General features: G+C 38.7%; 1 protein-coding gene across 5 annotated transcripts in view; it reads left to right on the top strand.

Moving 5' to 3' along the window:
* The window catches only part of mast3b (microtubule associated serine/threonine kinase 3b), a 29,127-nt gene extending 11,871 nt beyond the window's left edge, over window positions 1-17,256 (top strand). For 4 of the 5 annotated variants that reach the window (XM_063013499.1, XM_063013496.1, XM_063013501.1 and 1 more), the window contains 20 exons: window positions 477-686; window positions 3,335-3,436; window positions 3,551-3,683; window positions 3,779-3,846; window positions 3,946-4,034; window positions 4,363-4,571; window positions 5,293-5,431; window positions 5,528-5,660; window positions 5,998-6,163; window positions 6,289-6,390; window positions 6,950-7,072; window positions 7,219-7,331; window positions 7,434-7,615; window positions 7,952-8,073; window positions 8,301-8,501; window positions 10,937-11,163; window positions 11,520-11,642; window positions 11,776-11,912; window positions 12,021-12,202; window positions 13,124-17,256. In XM_063013499.1, coding sequence (XP_062869569.1) covers window positions 477-686; window positions 3,335-3,436; window positions 3,551-3,683; window positions 3,779-3,846; window positions 3,946-4,034; window positions 4,363-4,571; window positions 5,293-5,431; window positions 5,528-5,660; window positions 5,998-6,163; window positions 6,289-6,390; window positions 6,950-7,072; window positions 7,219-7,331; window positions 7,434-7,615; window positions 7,952-8,073; window positions 8,301-8,501; window positions 10,937-11,163; window positions 11,520-11,642; window positions 11,776-11,912; window positions 12,021-12,202; window positions 13,124-14,127 — 3,765 coding nt within the window. In that variant the 3' untranslated portion in view covers window positions 14,128-17,256. The remainder of the gene's footprint in view (window positions 1-476; window positions 687-3,334; window positions 3,437-3,550; window positions 3,684-3,778; window positions 3,847-3,945; window positions 4,035-4,362; window positions 4,572-5,292; window positions 5,432-5,527; window positions 5,661-5,997; window positions 6,164-6,288; window positions 6,391-6,949; window positions 7,073-7,218; window positions 7,332-7,433; window positions 7,616-7,951; window positions 8,074-8,300; window positions 8,502-10,936; window positions 11,164-11,519; window positions 11,643-11,775; window positions 11,913-12,020; window positions 12,203-13,123) is intronic. The other variant, XM_063013497.1, reaches the window with a different exon arrangement.
* Window positions 17,257-22,188: the final 4,932 nt, after the last annotated feature.

Here is a 22,188-nt window from a genome sequence, read left to right as displayed (position 1 = left end):
TTGGACACCCTATGTTAAATTCCATGTTTTGTTGATTTTTGTAAGTATAATATATATTAGTGTAGTTTACAACAACATTTACTTATTATACACACTTTCTACTGCCCTACTATGATCTTGTAAGATCTGTTATACTGCAAACACAAGCGTTTTATCCCCATACATACACATTTGCAGTCAGCAACTCATAGAAATAAAATAAAATAAAAAATAATAATAATTTACATGCACTGAATAACAGTTAAAAAATCAGTTAGCCGTACAATGTAAACCTGTTTCTTGTAATTAAATTAAATTAAAGGTGTTGTAAAAGTTATACATCACATTGGTTGGGCCCTGGAAAGAAACCAGTTTAAAGGGAATCTGTGCTTAATGTATTAGTCATAATGTTTTTTTTTTTTTTTTTTTTTTTTTAATAAATCCAACTTTAATCCCTGTGTGCTACAAGTAAACTAATGACAAGCTGTTGTGTGCAGGCCACGGCGCAGATGGAGGAGCGCTTGCAGGACATCATCACACACTTTTCTGCAGACAACACTTTGCCCCTGGGAGATGGAGTACTGGGCTTCATTCAGCACCAGCTGGTGGAGCTAGCCAGAGACTGTCTGGACAAGTCAGAGAACGGCCTGATCACTTCACTCTACTTCATAGAACTGCAAGAGAAACTGGAAAAGCTGCTGCATGAGGTAAGATTAAATCATCTAGACAACAATTTTTCTCTCTCACTCTCTGTCTCTCTTTAACATCAGTCCAACCAAACACCTTTGCAATAAATTGAAACAAAGAGTGGTCTTCCTGTCTAACATCACTGTTTGATCTTTCAAATGGTTTTCTGGATGAATAGGCAAAAAAAATAATACTTTTGTCCATATAGTGTGGGTTAAAAAACGCTAAGGAACACTGCCACCACTTTTGTTTTCTTTAAAAAGATTTATTTCCAGGGCCCAACCAATGTGATTTAATTAGTCTGTAACTTTTGCAACACCTTTAATTTCATTTGGCCAAAATACAAAAAATGTGTTTACATTGTAGGGCTAACTGGGATCCAAATTCACATCTTAGCTGTGCCATTGACTAGCTGGACACCTACACAGGCATGATTGGCTGTGTCTATGAGTAGGGATGGTCAAACTGATTTCTCGTTGCGGCTGCAATTGCGGCCTTTGCTGGCTGTCAAAGACGTTGTGAATAATGAATAGCAGTGCATGATTTTCTGTATGCATTACTGCTCTGTGTGTGAATCCTTCTTGGGCTGGTGAAAAGAAGTGTTTGGTAGCTGCACATGTATTGGAGGGGCTGTGAGTTAGGTATGGGCAGCACAGGGGTCTACAGCAGTGGGGGAAAGATTCCACTGGGCAATTGGCCACAACTTGATTGGGACACCAAGTCATGAGCTACAAATATTTATTTTGGAAAAAGAATGTCATAACAAAAGAATGCTGTTGATTTTATTATATTATATATTATATATTATATGATAGAATCCACTGATCTAGCAGGTTTGTTTTTCTTCTGGATCCAGGTGCCATTTCTTTGGATACAATATTTGTTATTGCTAATCTGTGACATAGACCGCTTTGACAGTGATCTGAAGTCTGCTGCTGTGCAGTTTGTGTTGGTACCAGGCAGAATCAAGCAGAACAAAGCCCCTGCTGTTAGAGAAAGGGGAGGCGACAACACGCTCATCTATGCTAAGCCTGTTGCCAGTTTGGCAAATGCAAATGCCCCATTTTTACCTCATCAGCCTCTTGAGTTTACACTTTCAAAACATTCCACTTCACACCTGCTACTCTTCTTAGAGAAGAAAGCTGCAACAGGTTAAATGTAAAGCTCCCTGTAAAAGCCGCTTTTAATAAACATTATCGTCACTCACAATGAAGCACTTATTCACAAAGCTAAGGGATCACTGCCATTCGGAAGGGAATTTCCCTCTGTGTCATCCTCGCTTGTGGCTTAGAGTTTGGTATGCTGATCTCCCCCATCTGGGCTAAAAGATTCCTCTGTGCTTCTAGCGAGCTGTAGTTTCCATAGCAACCCCCACCTTCTGGCTTGTGTGTAGACAGCCCCAAGCAGGACGCATCTCTGGCTGTCAGATTCGCAGGGCTGCTGTGGACATTATGTGTTGAGGCTGAGCTAGGCTTATCCACCGCATGCATTCAAGGCTTCCAAATATGCATTACTTGGTGTCCTGCTTGGGCATGAATGTAAACGTTGACATTTCTTGAAAGAAACAAAGACTGTTTTGTCATACAATGAACAATGTGACAACATATGACATTAGTAATGAGCAAGCATGTGATGCTAGTTTCTCTCTAAAGAGTTTTTAGACAAAAGGGCAGTTGAATCGCAAACAATGGTCTATTATTTTAATATCATACTTTAATTTGATACACGATAAGGGCACGGCCTGCCATATGTTTATGCCACATGCCCTACTTAACCTAAAATATTATGCCGAACTCCTCCTGACTCCTCCAGCCATTTTATTACAAATGCCGTACTTAGTATTTGGCATTACTAAAATGTAAGTAAACACCTCAGGCCAATTAACCATGGCAATTACTTTGTACAAAAGGTCGTATTCCTTTTCAGCAGATCTTTAAGCACGTGGAAGTAAACAACCACTTGTTACTTCATATAAATATGGGCATACCAAATACAAAAAAATTTTTTTTTTTTATATTATATTTAAAATGTATTGTTAAATTTAGTTTAATTGCGTATTTCTTCTTTTAATATTCACACACTGTTGACTTTGGATTTTTTAGCCACTTAGGGAAATCTAAATATTTAAAATATTTAAATGAAGTCTATCAAAGCAGTAGAACCACAATGATGCATGCAAAAGCATAATTAACATGCACACATTGACGTCACACATTTTAACTGAATTCTTAGAAAGTTGTAGTCATGCATATATTACTAAGGTGTAACTAGTCACAGTCCTTTAATGCCAGATGTTTCCATGATGCCCAATGTCCAGGTAATAAGCCAAGTTTAAACCACAAATCTTTAACATCTTAACATTAGTGCCAGCAAATAGGAGAGTATAAAAAATGTTAATTTTAATGTAAATTCAAGGGAGTCAAATAATTAATGTGGATTTGTGTACCTGGATTATTGAGCATGCATCAACAGATTAGTTTTGAGTCATTTGCCACGTGCACTAATATTAAATCAGTTCATTATTCCAATGAAGTGGTATCCAAATCATAAAGGCGTGTGCTTAGCATCACTCATGTTCACCCACACAACACAACACACCACCAAAAACTCTTATACAACTGACTTGTTTTTGTTGTGTATATAATATAAATGGCTTTTGTGCTGTTAGGCACTGGATCGTTCTGAGAGTGAGGAGGTTACAGTCATTACTCAGGTGGTGAAAAAGATTCTAATCATCATTGCACGTCCTGCAAGGCTGTTAGAATGTCTGGTAAGACCCCACAACATTTAAAGCGGATGCATTTACAAAAAAAAAAAAGCTAATCATTTTAGGCTTGGATACTGGTAGCACTGTCTGACTAATCTTAATGTCTTTAATTAACAGGAGTTTGACCCTGAAGGCTTTTATCATCTGCTGGAGGCAGCAGAGGGTCATGCTAAAGTTGGCCAAGGCATCAAAACGGACATTCCTCAATACATTATTAGTCAGCTGGGTCTAAATCGAGACCCCTTAGATGGTACAACATGTTTGATGAAATAAACATAATGTTTGAACACACTTGACAACATGCTGTTTTAAATGATATATTGTTTTTTTCTTTTTTTTTTACAGAGGTGAATCAGTTAGAGGAACACTATGATTCCGGGCCCACCCTTAATGCAGATAATGAGGACTCAGAGGTGTGTAATGTTTAGTCTTAAGTTTTCCTGGCTCACTTTAATACTAGCCTTAGTCGAACTGGGCAAAATAAACTTTTCCTTTTGGTGCTTTTTGTCAAGCAGATCAAGTCTGTGCATACTGCACCACGAAGAAAACCACTGGAGAGTGACTTTGAAACCATAAAACTGATCAGCAATGGAGCTTATGGGTATGTACATCTGTATGTAATGTCCAAAACTATGGACATGATTATGGAATGCACATTTCTACTCTTGCTGCAGCTTCCACTTATTTGTAGATAGTTTTATTGACGTGTTGGAACATGACTGCAGGAATCAGATTAATTAAAACCTGTAAAAGATTTAAACCACAGCTTACTGTTTACATGCTTCTGAAGTCTGTCTGAGTCATAGTTTCAGACATTTCCCAAATACACATGTCTGTTTCCAAAATCAGACATGTCTGTTTAGTGCATAAAGTAACTTTTTTATTTTTTAAATTGAAGCTTCTGCATTGTTTTTGTGTGATTCTTTCAGGGCTGTTCACCTGGTTAGGCACAAAGAAACCCGTCAACGGTTTGCAATGAAAAAAATCAACCGGCAGAACCTGATCATGAGAAACCAGATACAGCAGGTGTTTGTTGAGCGGGACATCCTGACGTTTGCAGAGAACCCATTTGTCGTCAGCATGTTCTGCTCATTTGAGACGCGTAGACATCTCTGCATGGTGATGGAGTATGTGGAAGGTATGACGTAGGCACAAACTACAGTTTATGTAAAAATTTGAACATTTATGATAGATAAGCTATTTAAAATCAAGCTGTTGTCAGAAAAAAAATCCTTTTTATATACAGACATCAGTCTGTTTGCATATGCACACCTACAATGAAATCACCACACTAAGAATTCTTACTCACATTTTTTTACTTCATAGCTAATAAACAAATCACAGATATGGCACACAGCTGTTCTTCATGAATTGCCGAACCATGTGACTTCATGAGGCATATGTTTAAAAAAAAAAAAAATTTTAATTAATGGGATGTCTATTTCCAGATCAAATAGAAGAACAAATCTGGAATCATTCAGTGTAGAGGAAAAATGTATGGAATCATGGTTTGGTTAATAATGCTTTGAATGGTACAGAGCGCTATGGAGAGAGAGTCTGTGCCTTTCCACAACTTTATCCCAAAGTCCGATACTAGTAGTGGAATCCTTAAACAGCTGGTTTTATTCTGAAATAATTAAAATCACAGCAGTTGATGTTTGGTATCCACCAGTTATGTCATTTTTCTTTTAATCCTGAGGGATATAATGGGTACAGTTGGTATTAATTAATAAAGATTGTATTTAGTTTAATTGACTGCATCCTAAAATAAATGCAAATTAAAAATGCTTTTTGTTATAAATGTAAAAGCCACTTTTTTTAATCTGAACAAAACTAACTCAGTTTTGTAATATTAACAGGTGGTGATTGTGCAAATCTGCTCAAGAACATGGGACCACTGCCAGTTGATATGACCCGATTATATTTTGCTGAGACTGTTCTGGCCTTGGAATATCTTCACAGCTATGGCATAGTACACAGAGATCTTAAACCTGACAAGTATGTAATAATCACACATGTACATTAAATACTCCTGTATGTATTCAGTTACACAATAAAAGGTTTCTATATTAAAGTATTTTAAAACTATTACAGCCTGTTGATAACTTCAATGGGCCACATTAAGCTGACAGATTTTGGCTTGTCCAAAGTCGGCCTGATGAACATGACAACCAACCTATATGAAGGCCATATTGAGAAAGACACCAGAGAGTTCGTTGACAAACAGGTTAGTGGGCTTGTGCCTGATTGTATACAATATTTAGAAACAAAACAGTGTTGTGTTAAATTTGTGGTATCTTTATTAGCCTGTCTTGTTTTTAGCATTTTGTTCTACTATATTTTGTTGCTTTTTTTCAGTTGTTAGTTTAGCCAGTTCATTCTATTACATTGAATTAGGAACCTTATCAGTAATGCTTTAATTAGAGCTGAAAGAACTGACATTAACCATAATTAATGGACTGTGTTGGAATTAGGATGCTACCATGTTTTAACTTAAGGTTCTCTAAGATTTAAGGATTAATATGCTTGCCAGTTCTTCTTATATATACTGAATCCCACTCTAGGTTTGTGGCACACCTGAGTACATTGCACCAGAAGTCATTCTACGACAGGGTTATGGCAAGCCTGTTGACTGGTGGGCCATGGGAATTATTCTTTATGAGTTTCTGGTGGGCTGTGTTCCTTTCTTTGGAGACACACCAGAGGAGCTGTTTGGTCAGGTGGTCAGTGGTAAGTCCAGATGAAAATATGAAATCTTGCTGGTTTGTTTACTGGGATAAAAACGTATCAGCATTTTAAATCCTTATTATTTTGGTTTACTAAATACTAAATTAACTGAATGTACTTTTTTACAGATGAGATTATTTGGCCAGAAGGGGATGATGCATTGCCATTTGATGCCCAGGATTTAATAACACGTTTATTAAGACAGTGCCCACTTGAAAGGCTTGGAACAGGTAATCTTAGTGATTTTAAATCGGTACTAATATTTGATCATGGACTTTATTGCACTGGTACACTTAATGGCCAAATGCATGTAAGCACTTTATTGCTACACCCATTTCAAATATAATAAATATAGAAGAAACCACCAGACATAGGAAGAACATGCAAAACACTGGAAGCTGGGACCAAGCTCAGGAATCATGCTTCTCTACCACCTTTACACTCTTTGATTTTCGCATGTCTGTTCCTAATAAATGAGTGTTGGGTAGAATTTACTGTTTAAGGTAAACTGCATTGGAATTACTTTGAATTTACTTTGCCATCAAGCACTGAAGTGTTTGCATTTAAAGAATGCCCTTGGGTCATGTTTAACATGCATGACACCAGTTTAACACGGCTGTCCAGCAGAGAACTGTATTTTTACATTCTCTGTTTTCTCAGGAGGACAGTTGCTTCACTATATTCTGCAGATATTTCCATGTTACTTGTAGTAATAAAATCAATTAAATGTTGATAAGTGCTCCTTAAATGCAATTACAAGATTACATGTCTGTTTCTTTTAATGTGCAGGAGGAGCAACAGAGGTCAAACAGCACACGTTTTTTACTGGTCTGGATTGGAACGGGCTGCTTCGGCAAAAAGCTGAATTTATTCCTCAGATCGAAGGAGAGGATGACACTAGTTATTTTGATAGTGAGTGACACGTTGGTTTTCTGAAACCTTAGAAAAGCATGTCTATCTATCTATTTATCTATCTATCTATAAAATAATTTAAAAAATTTTGCCACGTTATCTGTACTTCTGTAATACTCTTGATTGTATTTTTTTCATAAATCCAGCTCGATCTGATCGATACCATCATTTAGCATCTGACGAAGATGACGAAACCAATGATGATGAGTCTTCCCTTGAAATTCGCCGGTTTTCCTCATGGTCCAATCGTTTTAGCAAGGTTGGAATTGTTTCATGCTGCAATAATACAACTATGTGTAACAATACTAGATCTTCAAAACGCACACTAAAACTTTTATATATATTATTTTTCATATTTTAGGTGTATAGCAGCACCGAATATCTAGCCACACCTTCCAATCTAAGTTTTTCTTCTGACCGAAGTCACAGTGAAGAGCATGAGGATCATGCAGAGAGCAGGGAGCGCCACTCACCTGGCGAAATGCACCGACAAAGCAGCACAGGAGCTCAGGACAACAGGAGACTTTCAGGACAGAGACCAGGGTCAGTTTTTACTGTCTTATTATTATTATTATTATTATTATTATTATTATTATTATTTTAATTAATGCTGGACTTTCAATCAATTTTAACATACCCTTTTGGAGCTGAAGAGCAAAGTAATGTTTATAACAGTAGTGTAAAATTAGTGGTTTATTTTATTATTTAGCCATCCCACTCAAACAGTTTTAATGGTTGTCCTCTTGCCAAGGAATGCATCTTAAGCACAGTTGTAAGCATTTTTCCCCAAACTGTGCCCAGACAGAAATCCCATTAGCATTTTTTTCTTTTGTTTATTATCCTCACAAACTCTAAAATATCTAATTGTTTGTGTTACAGTCTACGGCCACGAGCCTCATCCAGCTCTTCACAGTCAGACAGATGTGTCAGCCCTCTGGTGGCAAGCAGTACACACAGCCTTGAGGCCATGCCACGCTTCGCCCTCTCCACAGATGATGAAGGTGAGAGTTCTAGGCCAAAAGTGTGATTTTACATTAAACAGAAATAGACAAAGTTTTTAAATTAAAGAGTGTGTGCCCTTTCCTTTCTTTTTGTATCAACAAATCAGTTGTTACTGTATCTCTTATACACCTTTTATAAGCACAGTTTGTGTACAGACCTCCCAGACATAAGGCTCACTATGCTAGCTGGAAATTAAAAGGAATTTTTATTCTCGTTCACTTTGCAGCTGAGGTGGTTGTGTCGAACTTACGGCGAATCAGGCTGCGTAGCAACAGCACAGGAACAAAGCACTCATCTCCAAGGGAACACGCCAGTCCCCGGTGCTTTGGCAACCAGCTCGAGACCCCTGACAGACAGCATCTCTCTCCAGGGGGCAAAGTGCCGAAATCCGCCTCCATATCTACGCTGTCCCTCATCATTACTCCTGGTGAGAAATTGTTCATGTTTCAGACTCAAGTCTTGTGCATATGACAGCAGTGACTCAACATGTGACTCACACCATGATAAAGGCATGACATTAATGTTTCTTATGTTGTTCGATTTAAGCAATCTCATCAAATAAATGATCTGAGAAGCAAACCAAGACATTATATGGATATAGCTGTGTAGAGGGTTCTTGGATAAACCTTCTCTGTTGAAATTCAACTCCAAAGATTTTTTGTGGCATGAAATATGAGGTCTGATTTATTTAAATTTTCGGCATTTAGCAGACGCTTTTATCCAAAGCGACTTACAGTACTGTGATATACAGTATACTTACTAAGCAGTGGACAATAAAGGGCCTTGCTAAAGTGCCCTACAGTGGCAACCTGGCAGTGATGAGGCTTGAACCAGCGACCTTTCGGCTACTAGTCCAGTACCTTAACCACTAGGCTACTGCCCTGTTGATTTATCAGTGAAAAGGTAATCTGGGCTTCTACGGACACACTGATGCCATTGGTCCAGATTTCTCTTGCTTTCGGTTGCATATTATCTGGTAAATAGCACATTTTCACCACTCCTGCATTAGTACAGTGTATCACAAAAGTGAGTACACCCCTCACATTTCTGCAGATATTTAAGTATATCTTTTCATGGGACAACACTGACAAAATGACACTTTGACACAATGAAAAGTAGTCTGTGTGCAGCTTATATAACAGTGTAAATTTATTCTTCCCTCAAAATAACTCAATATACAGCCATTAATGTCTAAACCACCGGCAACAAAAGTGAGTACACCCCTAAGAGATTACACCCCTAAATGTCCAAATTGAGCACTGCTTGTCATTTTCCCTCCAAAATGTCATGTGATTTGTTAGTGTTACTAGGTCTCAGGTGTGCATAGGGAGCAGGTGTGTTCAATTTAGTAGTACAGCTCTCACACTCTCTCATACTGGTCACTGAAAGTTCCAACATGGCACCTCATTGCAAATAACTCTCTGAGGATCTTAAAAGACGAATTGTTGCGCTACATGAAGATGGCCAAGACTACAAGAAGATTGCCAACACCCTGAAACTGAGCTGCAGCACAGTGGCCAAGATCATCCAGCGTTTTAAAAGAGCAGGATCCACTCAGAACAGACCTCGCGTTGGTTGTCCAAAGAAGCTGAGTGCACATGCTCAGCGTCACATCCAACTGCTGTCTTTGAAAGATAGGCGCAGGAGTGCTGTCAGCATTGCTGCAGAGATTGAAAAGGTGGGGGGTCAGCCTGTCAGTGCTCAGACCATACGCCGCACACTACATCAAATTGGTCTGCATGGCTGTCACCCCAGAAGGAAGCCTTTTCTGAAGTCTCTACACAAGAAAGCCCGCAAACAGTTTGCTGAAGACATGTCAACAAAGGACATGGATTACTGGAACCATGTCCTATGGTCTGATGAGACCAAGATTAATTTGTTTGGTTCAGATGGTCTCAAGCATGTGTGGCGGCAATCAGGTGAGGAGTACAAAGATAAGTGTGTCATGCCTACAGTCAAGCATGGTGGTGGGAATGCCATGGTCTGGGGCTGCATGAGTGCAGCAGGTGTTGGGGAGTTACATTTCATTGAGGGACACATGAACTCCAATATGTACTGTGAAATACTGAAGCAGAGCATGATCCCCTCCCTCCGGAAACTGGGTCGCAGGGCAGTGTTCCAGCATGATAATGACCCCAAACACACCTCTAAGACGACCACTGCTTTATTGAAGAGGCTGAGGGTAAAGGTGATGGACTGGCCAAGCATGTCTCCAGACCTAAACCCAATAGAACATCTTTGGGGCATCCTCAAGCGGAAGGTGGAGGAGCGCAAAGTCTCGAATATCCGCCAGCTCCGTGATGTCGTCATGGAGGAGTGGAAAAGCATTCCAGTGGCAACCTGTGAAGCTCTGGTAAACTCCATGCCCAGGAGAGTTAAGGCAGTTCTGGGAAATAATGGTGGCCACACAAAATATTGACACTTCAGGAACTTTCAATAAGGGGTGTACTCACTTTTGTTACCAGTGGTTTAGACATTAATGGCTGTATATTGAGTTATTTTGAGGGAAGAATAAATTTACACTGTTATATAAGCTGCACACAGACTACTTTTCATTGTGTCAAAGTGTCATTTTGTCAGTGTTGTCCCATGAAAAGATATACTTAAATATCTGCAGAAATGTGAGGGGTGTACTCACTTCTGTGATACACTGTATGTAGCGTCAGCATTTTACACTATTAAAAATAGCCAAACAACCATTCCCCTTTGATATTGTATGTTTTGTACCCTCATGATATGCTTCAATCAGCAATACAAACTATGCACTAAGGTTTTACTGTATTTCCTTTAGTGGACTATTTCTTTTTCCTCTTTAGTTTTACAACTTCGCTTAATAAGTAGATTTATTTATTTTTAATACAGATGACATGAGTGGAGGACTTCAGGCCAGCCCGATATCCCCACACTCCGTCTCCTCCAACCCTTCATCCCGGGATTCCTCCCCAAACCGAGACCTCTCCCTGAGCCTCACCAGCCTCCGACCTCCCATATTCATCCACAGTTCTGGCAAGAAGTACGGCTTTACTCTGCAGACCATTCGTGTCTACATGGGCAACAGCGACGTCTACACCATCCACCACATGGTCTCGGTAAGCAGACTACAGGAACTCTAATTTTCCTTTACAGGCTTTAAAAGTCACTGGATTCTTCATTAATAAAATTACACAAATAAATGATGTTATTATAAAGTAAAACGAGTAGCAACTGACTATTCTTTACAGACCTCCCCAAAATATATTGCCAGTCATATCTATACATAGACACCCAACCAGCTGATAACACTTCTGGGGATCCAAGCAAATACTTGCTTAGTGCAATTCTTATATATCATGGTCTAAATATGTTTTTTTTTCTTTTTAAAAGATACAGAAGGTTTTATGTATTGAATAGCATGAACTAAAACTAGTGAGGTTTACTAGTGTAATGCGATTCTGTTTTTGTATAGAGTGTAGAGGAAGGCAGTCCAGCCCATGAAGCTGGTCTTAGAGCAGGAGATCTGATCACCCATGTCAATGGAGAGTCGGTGCAGGGATTAGTACACACTGAAATGATGGAGCTTCTCCTTAAGGTAGGACATACAAACAATCCACAATAGCTGGATTGATTCTCCTACAAAGACTGCTTCTCTAATGGGTGCTGCCGGTAGCACATTCTTTGAAGTAAAATTAAGCAGCACTAACAAACAATCTATTGTTTTACAGAGTGGTAACAAGGTGGCCTTGCAAACAACTGCACTGGAGGACACAACAATAAAAGTCGGGCCTGCACGGAAAACAAGCTACAAGGGTAAAATGGCCCGGCGAAGCAAGAAAAGCAAAAGGAAGGACAACCAGGACCGGTCAGTAATTTTCTTGAATCCTCACTAAATACAATTCATACATTTCATATTAAATGGACAAAAGCCATTCAGCTCGTACGATCAAAAACTTTTGTGTTCTTTCCTCAGACGGCGAAGCGTCTTAAAGAAGCTGTCCAAGCAGAGCACTGTAATGCACAGCAGCCGCAGCTTCTCTTCCGGTCTCCATCACTCAGTTTCCTCAAGTGAAAGTCTACCTGGCTCTCCCACGCACAGCCTGTCCCCCGGACCCTCCACACCATGCCGCAGCCCAATTCCAGACCACGCTGCAGGTATAATCCATAACATATAGGGTTAACTTTTTCCAGCTTCATTAATGCTGTCATTCTCTGAATGCTGTAATTTCTATTAAACATTTATTTAATTTCTTTGAACCTTTATTTACAATCATATAATTACTAGTTGAATTGGATAGAAGGGTGGTATTTAGAAAAGCTCAGCAAGCACTCAAGCTCATGCTCACAACCAGCTTACCCCTCCCCTCTACCTTCCCCAACTTGCAATAATTTAGAAACGATGGATTAAAAGTTTTAATAAGAAAGTTTACAAGATGTTAATGCAAACTGTTATTATGCTTTATGGGATGGACTATCATTATGTACTAAAAAAATAAAAATTATATAATATAAAAGTTGATAAACTACAGAATAGTTTTAAAGAATGTGACCTTAAATGATAGGAGAGGCATAACCTGAAGAGGGATGTTCATGCGGCCTTTCAGAATAATCACTTAACCTTAACAGTATATAATTCTGAAATAATTTAATAGACTTTTGTGATATTAGTATGAAAGTGTTTATCAAGGAATCTATTTCAGACCAAATACTATGAATAAGTCTTTTATGGGAAGCTCAGGTGGCCCCGCAGTTAAATATACTAGCACAATACCGCTGTGATCTGGGGTTCGAATCTCAGAGGTGCTATCGGCTGGGTGGCCAGCCTGCCTGGCTTTTGGGAGGTACTTTTATTAGTGCACGCTCAGTGCTGGTCCCAGGCCTGAAAAAAATTAGGAAGGTTGCGACTGGAAGGGCATCTAATGTAAAACAGTGACAAATCAGCTATGCCGGCCTGCTGTGGTGAACCCAAAATACAGGAGCAGCCAAAAGAAAGATGATGATTAAGTAATTGTAAAATCACTGTCTGTCTGTATTTTTGCAGGCTGATTTTTATTTGTATGTGTCATTTGTTTTTAGATGCAAACTTTTCTCAGAGTGGTTCCTCATGCTCCAACTCGCCAAATTCACAAGCTGTCCAAATGCGGCCCAGCTCTTTGCACGGCCTTGGGTCCAAATTGAATGCCCAGCGCTACACTAAAGTTGGTCGACGCAAATCCACCAGCAATATTCCTCCCTCACCGCTTGCCTGTACCTCCTCCTCCCAGGCCCTGTCTCCACAGCACTCATCTTCCCCTTTATCCAGCATCACCAAAACAATCCACTCTTTCCATGGAAAAACACTCTCCCCTCCCACTATTGTCCGGCATGGGGTTCGACCCCGCAGCACAGAGATCCCAGTCTCACCATTACTGAAAAGAGTACAGTCTGCTGAAAAGCTCTCTGGCATCTTTCACGGAGAGAAGAAGACTCATGGTCCACGGCGGCACACTTTAGAGGTTCCTTATTGTGAAGACGGTAGCTTGGATGGACAGCCAGAGCTTCAGTACGTCCCGGATCACAGCAGACTCGGCGGATTCTCAGCTGGCCAGATTGTCGTCATGCGAAAGCTCAATCTGTCCGAGCGACGCGACTCCTTCAAAAAGCAGGAGGCTGTACAGGAAGTGAGTTTTGATGAGCCAGATGAAAGAGCCGGACAGACTTCAGCCAAACCAGCTGATGTCCGGCCCAAACACAAAGCAGAGTGGATGGTGCCAGACTCTCAGTCCATGGAGGAGTGTGTTGTGAGGAGGGTTCCTCTGGTTCCCCAGATTGCTGTGCAGGGCTCAGAGAGTGAAGAGCTAGAGGACTGGCAGCCTTGCTCTGATGATGAGGACATGGAGAAAAACAAAAGTGTGAGTCTGGATTCGCATACAGAAGGCGAAGGAGGGAATGAATCACACACAGAGAGCAAGGAAGCATCAGAAAGTGCCTGCTCTTCCAGGATGTCATCAGCAGCGGCACCTAAAAGCAAAGATCACAGTGCTGACTCAAAGGAAGCATCAAAGATGAGTCCGAGGAAAGGGAAACTTAAAGGGAAGTGACTGGGCTAATGATGTAGCAGGTGATCTCTACTATTCTTTTAGCACTCCTGCTAAATGTTCACAGAATATGCAGAGTGGATTGGAGTGCAAGTTGGTGTTTTGTAAATTTGTTTGAAAGTGAAGTAAGCTAGATTTTTACAGGGATTATTTATAATTTTTTAATGCGTGTTGGAATTCCAGCGGTGAAGAAGAACTTGTGGTAACCAGTTGTTCTTCGAAACCATAAAATGGCAAAGACTTGACATTTTTATGAAAAATGTATTTTTGGACAGAAAGTTTATTTGTAAATGGTAGCTTGAATTCTCATGGCTAGGTGTGTAAGAGAATTATGATTCAGTGAGGGCTAAACAAATGTACACACACAATCAATTATGTTTTTCAACCTAAACAAACATATCAATATTTTTGTTTATTCAGCAGCTCTTGTTCATTCTTAAAGTGTCACGTATCCGCATATTTAGCTTATTTTACATATTATATTTCATGATTTATATAGAGATTATTACAACTGTCTGTTATTTACTGCTGAATTCCAAAGTTTACATATGCTCATAGCAGTGTTGGGATTTTATGATTCATGACTTTTGCACCTGTTCTTTTACATGTGATGTGATCATTGGAACATGATTCTTTGTCTAAACGTTTTTGGGTGGCACAGCGGTCTATTAAGCTAGCCAACCAGTTCTGAGACCCTGGTTTGAATTTCAGCAGCACTATCGGCCAGCCAGACGACTAAACAGACTTACTATGTCTACGGACGGATTGATGCCCTGTCCAGGGTATCCTGCATTGTGCCTTGTGGTGGAACTGGGCCTTTCGCGACCCTGACCTGTATGGAGCTGTGATAGCAATGAAATGAAACATTTTCCAAAAGATGTACATACATATTATGAGTTCTGCTTGGTCAAAAATGATCCATATAACACCAATATAAATTCATTTAATAGGGTGTTCAGGTTGCACAGCAGTGAATTACGCTAACGCATTACTGCTGAAATTCATGGTTGGTCTGGGTGGTGTTATCATCCAATACAGACACAAATGGCACTGTCTTATAGGTGGTTGGCTAATGTCCCTTCATGGATTACATCTATTGTGGTACCTCATTGTGCCCAGTAATTCCAGGGTTACCAGATTCACCGTGACTTTGACCAGGATAAAGAGCTAGTGTGACTGCACCTGTTAAGCAGACAGAACCTTGTTTTAGCATAGCAATTAGCAGTCTGTGTCACAAAGTTGAAAGACGTTATAGAATCCCCAGTAATGTAAAAAGAAAGGCTGCAGAAATCATTGAAATCCCACGACTCTTGTTACCCACAGCGTTTACAAGAGTGTGAAACTTGGCTTCAGCTGTAAAAACCTTTTAGCAGTTTGAAGTTATTTTTAGGAAAAGCTTAACTAAAATCCATTTCACTCCTTTTCCCCCAGCAATTCCCCCACACCCCCACAGGTGGCCCCACCCCACAGTTTGACTGCAGCTGTGTTTAGTTTAATGTTTATTTCACATGATGCACTGCATTTCACACAGTCAGGCCACATTTTGGTTGCGTTTTGTCGAAGCCTTTGACTGTAGGACTTTCACATTGTTTGCAAAGGTGGTGTTCAGGAAAAGGGCTCAGGTTTTTTTTTTTTTTAGTTTGTTCTGCTGGATATTGTGGTGCCTCAAAGTTGACACGTGGATATAGTGACCCATTTAACCACTTGTAGGATATTATTATTATTATTGTAGATATTATTGTTATTTGTTTAAATTGTGAACAAATCTTTTTGAATGCTATGCTTACTGGAAAACTGCAGAGCATTTTCACCAGTCAGCTTGAATGGATCACTTGCTCCTGTTACACTTCCAAAAGTGATCTCAAATCTTCTTTTTTTCCCCTAGTGTTTTAAATGTTCTGTTTCTTTAAGGTCTCTTTAAAGGATTGCACACAGAGCTTTTACATAGGATATGAAATCATCAATGGCTCACCGTGCATTTTTATTACACCTTATTTAAGACATCCTAACAAAGATTTACCTGCTTTTAAAGGACATTGATGTGCTTAATGTATGCATGAGAATATAATGTTTTTTTTAACATTGTTTTTGTATAGGGAGAATGTTTACATTTTTCATGAATATGAGCTTCTGTGCAAATCTTTATGCACAATGTATATCTCGCTCTTCCTAACTGGATTTTTAAATGGTGTAAGATGCGGATAGTAGGAGCAGTGCACATGAAGATGCCTAAAGGTCTCAGTCATAACAAAAAAAATTGCACAAATAGTCCAGTAGCCTAAAACTAGATATTGCTGTTTGTCTGGATGACTGAGGTCTCCTTACGGAACTGAACCTGGTTTCTTTGCTAAAAGATTACATTTTTAATGGTACTACAGTAAATTACTTTTATCAGAAGTTTAACTAAAGTTAAAGAACTTCAACTGGAGATCAACACATTGAGTTTAAGAACTTCAGATTAAAACTACATGGGTACTTTGGAGCCTCTGTTCTAGTGCATAAATGCATCTTGCTATTATTATTGGTGCTGTTTGAATCTGTAATGCATTCCATGGTTAACAGTGGTTAATGTGGTTAATGTTTCAAACGCGGGCTAATTTTAAGACCTTCAGATAATTGCATGCTGCATGTACTGTATAGTGAGCGCACAATTAATGCTCGCATGGCATTCTAAGTGCAGTATGTGTCTCCTGGTGCAGTCTAACCAAACCAATGGCTTTCTGTCAAATTTGCAGTGGATTTAATCAGTCCCAGTCTTATGTTTATTAAGCTATTAATGCTCACTGTACATTGTGGATGGAAAAATTATTCGTTCTTTCAGACTAGTTGTGTAGCACCTGAACCTCTGTTAAAACTTGTTTTCATGAATTGGTGGTACTGGTCTTTCTTTCATTTTCATCATTTCAGAACTGGTCAAAACAAACAGGAAAGTTATGATGATGACCAGCAAAACCCTAGTTTTGTACCTTTATATGCAAAAGTGACGTCCTCTGTTTTTGAGATGTTTGAGGATCATTGTTTTTGGTCTGTGCTGGTTTGTAAAAATAATTTTATATCTATTTTTTGTAACGTTACACCTGTTTGCCAGCCCAGTCAATGTTTTGTAATAAACCATCATATGTTGAGTCTAAACAGTCGTTGAGTCCTGTTATTTAATGCGTTGTGAATCAAAATGTCTGTAGTAATAGTTTATAAAATTTGTTCAGATTTTTATTTGTCATTATAATATAATAGATTAACACATTCTTTCTAAACTAATTATCCAAAGAACTACTGTCTTCTACTTCTATAGCTCAGGATTAGACTTTCACACTAGTAAGTAGAAGTTTTAAGCAATGTCACCGCAAAAACAAAGCCCAGACTGGACTAAACAAAACACAGATTTTAATTCTAAACTATGGTGGTGGTGTTTTTAAATCTCTGATTTGTAACATTATTTATCTTTTATAAAGCTTTAGGTTTGGGCTGCTACACTACTTCAGTAATTGCAAGCTGTCTTGGCTATTAGGCAGCAAACAGGCCCAAGCCTTCACATTACATCAGCCATGATTTGTCTGATTGCTTCATTCAACGTCTGTTATAAACAATCTGATGGACCACTACCCTGTATACATTTTCCTTAAAAATGTTCTTAAAAGGTGGACACATCGACCATTTGCATGTTCCCTGCTACCCTTAATTTACTAATTCAATGCTTTCTTTAATGGCTGGAAGCCTAAGTCACTCCATATGATAAAAGCAGCAATAAGTGTGGCTAAAACACCTGAACCCTACATAACTTTTGGCTATGAGGCTGAACCGAGATCTGCCCAGTTCCCTCTGAGTTAATCCTGACTAAGTACTATACAACTTAAAACTCTTCAAGGCAGAGCTATTAAATTAGTTTACAAAAGAAAACCATGTAAGTGAGTAACAGTAATAGGTAAAGTTCTGTAAACACAAGTCTAAGCATTTAATTTTGTAACAGCAATGTTAAAGGGAGCATGTGCTATCCTGTGTCCCTCCTAAACCAGCGAGGATATTTTTGAAATGGTGGCGTATTCAGGGAAATGAAGTATATGCAAATTTGGAGAATGCAAAAAAGAGCAAAGATTTTACTGTGCCATGTTGAATGTTTAAACACAAGGTGCAGGGAAGAGTCGTCCAAAAAAAAGCATTATCTGCTAGCCCATTTTAAAAACAAAAAAAACTGTAAACTATGCAAAAATATTTAGAAATGCATTTTAAATATAAATGCTGTGTTGTGAAAAAGTAAGGATCTTGCCAACTGCCAAGCAAATGGAGAGTATTTTATGTTGTAGTGTTAAGTGGCAGCCAGTGGCACAGGAAATGCTACACAAGTAAAATAAAGAAGGGATCAACAACTACATTTTGGATGAAAATGTAAGCGAGGCAAATCCAGGCTAGAAACTTAAACTGACCAAAACACTATTTGAAATCTATTGGGAGATCTTTTAACCAGCTCAATGTAAGATGGACCAATAATATTTAAAACTACAAGCACAGAGTGGGTTAATAATGTTAATAATGATAATTGACAGCTGAGTAGTTTTCAGAACTAAAGCTCCTGCGGTTTATGGTACAATAACAAACCTTAAATTGAAATCTTAAAGGTTTTTTTTTTTTTTGCCATTCTTATGGATTGACCTTGTCACCCCTTTGTGAATATGCTAATTAATTAATTAATTTTTCTGTTCCCACTAATGTGGAATGAATACAAATAGGTCTGATTGTGTAGGGAATTGTAAAGGGTGGCAAAATGTACTGACTGCCTGGTGTGGCCATGAACTAGTGTGCCAACTGAACTGCCCTTTTTTAGTGTTAATATTTAACTTGAAACTTTGGGGTTGATATTTGTCTTTGGATAAGCTAATAATTTACTGTGGGACCTTTGTTCGTCTGGCAGTTTTAAAAGCTCTAAAGTCAAGACTATGAAAGAACTTGTCATGGGTACCTTAAATGGGTGATACACAACTTAAGATTGGTGAGGAACAGTATTCAGCATCCTAAACATGGGAAATAATGCTTGCAGTGCATCTCCTGAAATCGTTGATAGCATTTTCATGGCTGGTCAGGCTGGTGGTATCATTCCTGACATTACCCTTGATAGGACAATGTCTAATTACCTCTCCTTGAACTCGAGTTTTGCTCTCAACTATCAATATGGCACCATCCAAGAGCGCCTCTCAAAAGAACAACTTGCTGTAGTAGACAACAACTTATTCTCCATTTTCAGCCAGAGCACTAAGCTACCTTATGGTGGTGTTGGGGTTGTGGCTCTTGCTGTATCGTTACTTTTGGATACACTTGTTGCTGCCATGGTTGGACAGATGGACACAGAGCCTGTGGACCCATGTCAGAGAGTTTTTGGACCTGGTAACTCTTCAGAGATCTCCGACAACACTTGTGAGTATCTAAGGCTCATTCCTCGGTCGGTAAATGACAATGATGTGATGGCAGATCTAACAGACATGTACGACCGGAAGCTGAAGCTTGCACTTATCAAACTCTATAACAGCATGACTGTTGATCGCAAGCTGAACACAGCTGCAGTTAAACAGTGGATCAATGGCGCAGCCATTCACCTGCACATTAGACTCCATGGGGTTCGTTTGTTGTCAGTCCCCAAAGGGTCTGCTGAGTCTCTCCGGTTGTCTTACAGAACAGGATTAGCTAAACTGCTTCAGCTTTATGCCTCATACTTACGACACAATGTAAAGGAAAGAACCGCCGTCCAGGGACCTCCGTTTAAGGCTGGGTTCTTAATAACGGAACCGATGAGAAAAGTCAGACACCGAGTGGTCCACAGCCCCTGCCAGTCACCAGACATCATTAATGCAATCGTAGCACAAATCTTAGCAGCCCAGAATTTTAGAGCAATCGAGACCTTTTTTGATGAAGCAGGTCGGAACATAGACAAGCTGGTCAATCAAAAAGAGGACTTTGAACTCCCTGCTGGAAATACCAGCTTATCATAGTTAACTACAGCTTCACAAATAGGATTATATGTACCAGTTATGGACTTTATATTTCAGCATATAAGGGTAGCTCAGTGGATAAGACTTTTGACATAAAATCACACTGCATTGAGTTCAAATCCCAAGCTGCTACAAGCAAACACCTCTAACTCTTCAACAGTCAACAAAATGAATAAATGTTGATGTTAATTCAGTTTATAATTATTTCAGTAATTGTTCTTTTATGTATTCTGCAGAACAATAAATTGTGATTAAGTGTTTGAGATTTCTCATGTCCTTTTTAGTTGTAGTAGTAATTATATAGTACATGTGTCTTTTTTTTATCTTAAATGCTTCTTTTTGACATTTCTTTCACAATTTGGATATATTCTATTACTCTATGTCCACTGACAAACCAGTCACTTGCTGAGGAGAATCACACACCTTATTAAACACTTGCCTCATGCCCAGTGTTCCTGGCCCCACTGCAGGCCTGACCGGGATAAAGCAATTACTGAAGACAAATGAAAATAAACAAAAGTATTATTATAGTAGAAATAATAATAGTGTTGGTAGTGATAGTGTGAAAAGTACTCAATACTACTAATAATACTACTCTTCTTGCCAAAGTACCCTGGTGTAAATGTATATAATGTGTATGACATCACAGCATTATGTAAACTATACTGTGGTATATTTTGAATAGAAGCAACTCTATTATTATATAGCAGAGGATCTCAATATTTTTTCATAGGTGAGTTTGCAAGTGTTGTGATTGTTTTAACCAGTACTATCCATTTAATGTATTTTCTTGATTGAACTCATTTTATAATTCAGACTCATTTATTTACTATTTTTTATATTTTAGACAAAACAACATGTGTCCTTAAGTCCTGGGTTTGATCCTCGCTTATAATTACTGGCTGTAAGAAGTTTTGCATGTTTTCCTTGTGTCATGAACATGAAGCAGGTGGCCTGTATTTTTCTGTGATTGATTGAGAGCCTTTCATCAATGTTTCCATCTGAATTCACTGCAACCTTAAAAATGGAAAATGATGGCAATTATATCCATTTAACTGAATGAAATGAAATCCACAGCACAATAAAGTCCAAAAAGGTCAGGAGTTCTGAATACACTGTACATGTATCCACATATACTTTCTACACTAAATGTCTTGTGTTGCTTTGTGTATATTTTTGACTTAGTTGAAAATCCATGGTGAATTTGAAGAAATTTTTAATCATTCAGGTACAAAAAGACCTAAAAACTTAGGACTAATGTGCAGGTATACATATATACAATCTTTAAGTTTCCCTTTCAAGTGTACGTCAACTTTTAACTTTAACTACAGTAAATGTGTTTATGCATTTCTAAACATAATTCACATTTGTAATTCTAGGTTTTCAGCAGTGTTGCTATAAATGTTACATTTAAAATTAAATTATGTGTCCAGATTTTACAATACATTACTAACACCAAAAAAATTACTATTTAAAATAAATTTAGATGTTAACTTCATGTATATATTCTTTACTTCTTCTCATGCTATGGTTTTAAAACAATACATTTGTTTCCCTAAATCTACAGTTATAAGATGTTTGTGAACCCTTTGGATTGTCTACATTAATGGGCTTGAATTATTCACAGTTTAGGTTTTTCCAGATGTCTTAAAGGCAATATGATTGGAGGTGTGGCTTGTAAAGATACCCTGTCCTACAAAAGGCTCACAAATGTTAAGTCTTTTAAGGAGTAAATCTGAAAAAAGCTACAAAGGCATTTTGGGTGCTTATCAAAACACAGTCAGACAAATTTTCTATAACAGACATTTGTTACTCTCCCTACAAGTGGGTGTCCAGCAAATACACCCAGAGCATAATGTGCAATGATTAAAGGGGCTAATTGGGTAGCACTGTCGCCTCACAGCAAGAAGGTCCTGAGTTTGATTCCCAGGTGGGGCGGTCCGAATCCTTTCTGTGTGAAGTTTGCATGTTCTCCCCATGTCCACGTGGGTTTCCTACGGGTGCTCGGTTTCCTCCCACAGTCCAAAGACATGCAAGTAAGGTGAACTGGAGACACTAAATTGTCCATGACTGTGTTCAATATAAC

Source organism: Trichomycterus rosablanca, chromosome 17 (genome assembly GCF_030014385.1).
Source record: "Trichomycterus rosablanca isolate fTriRos1 chromosome 17, fTriRos1.hap1, whole genome shotgun sequence".
Taxonomy (NCBI): Eukaryota; Metazoa; Chordata; class Actinopteri; order Siluriformes; family Trichomycteridae; genus Trichomycterus; species Trichomycterus rosablanca.
Note: the sequence above shows the minus strand (reverse complement) of the source record. Positions and strands in the feature narration are given on the sequence as shown.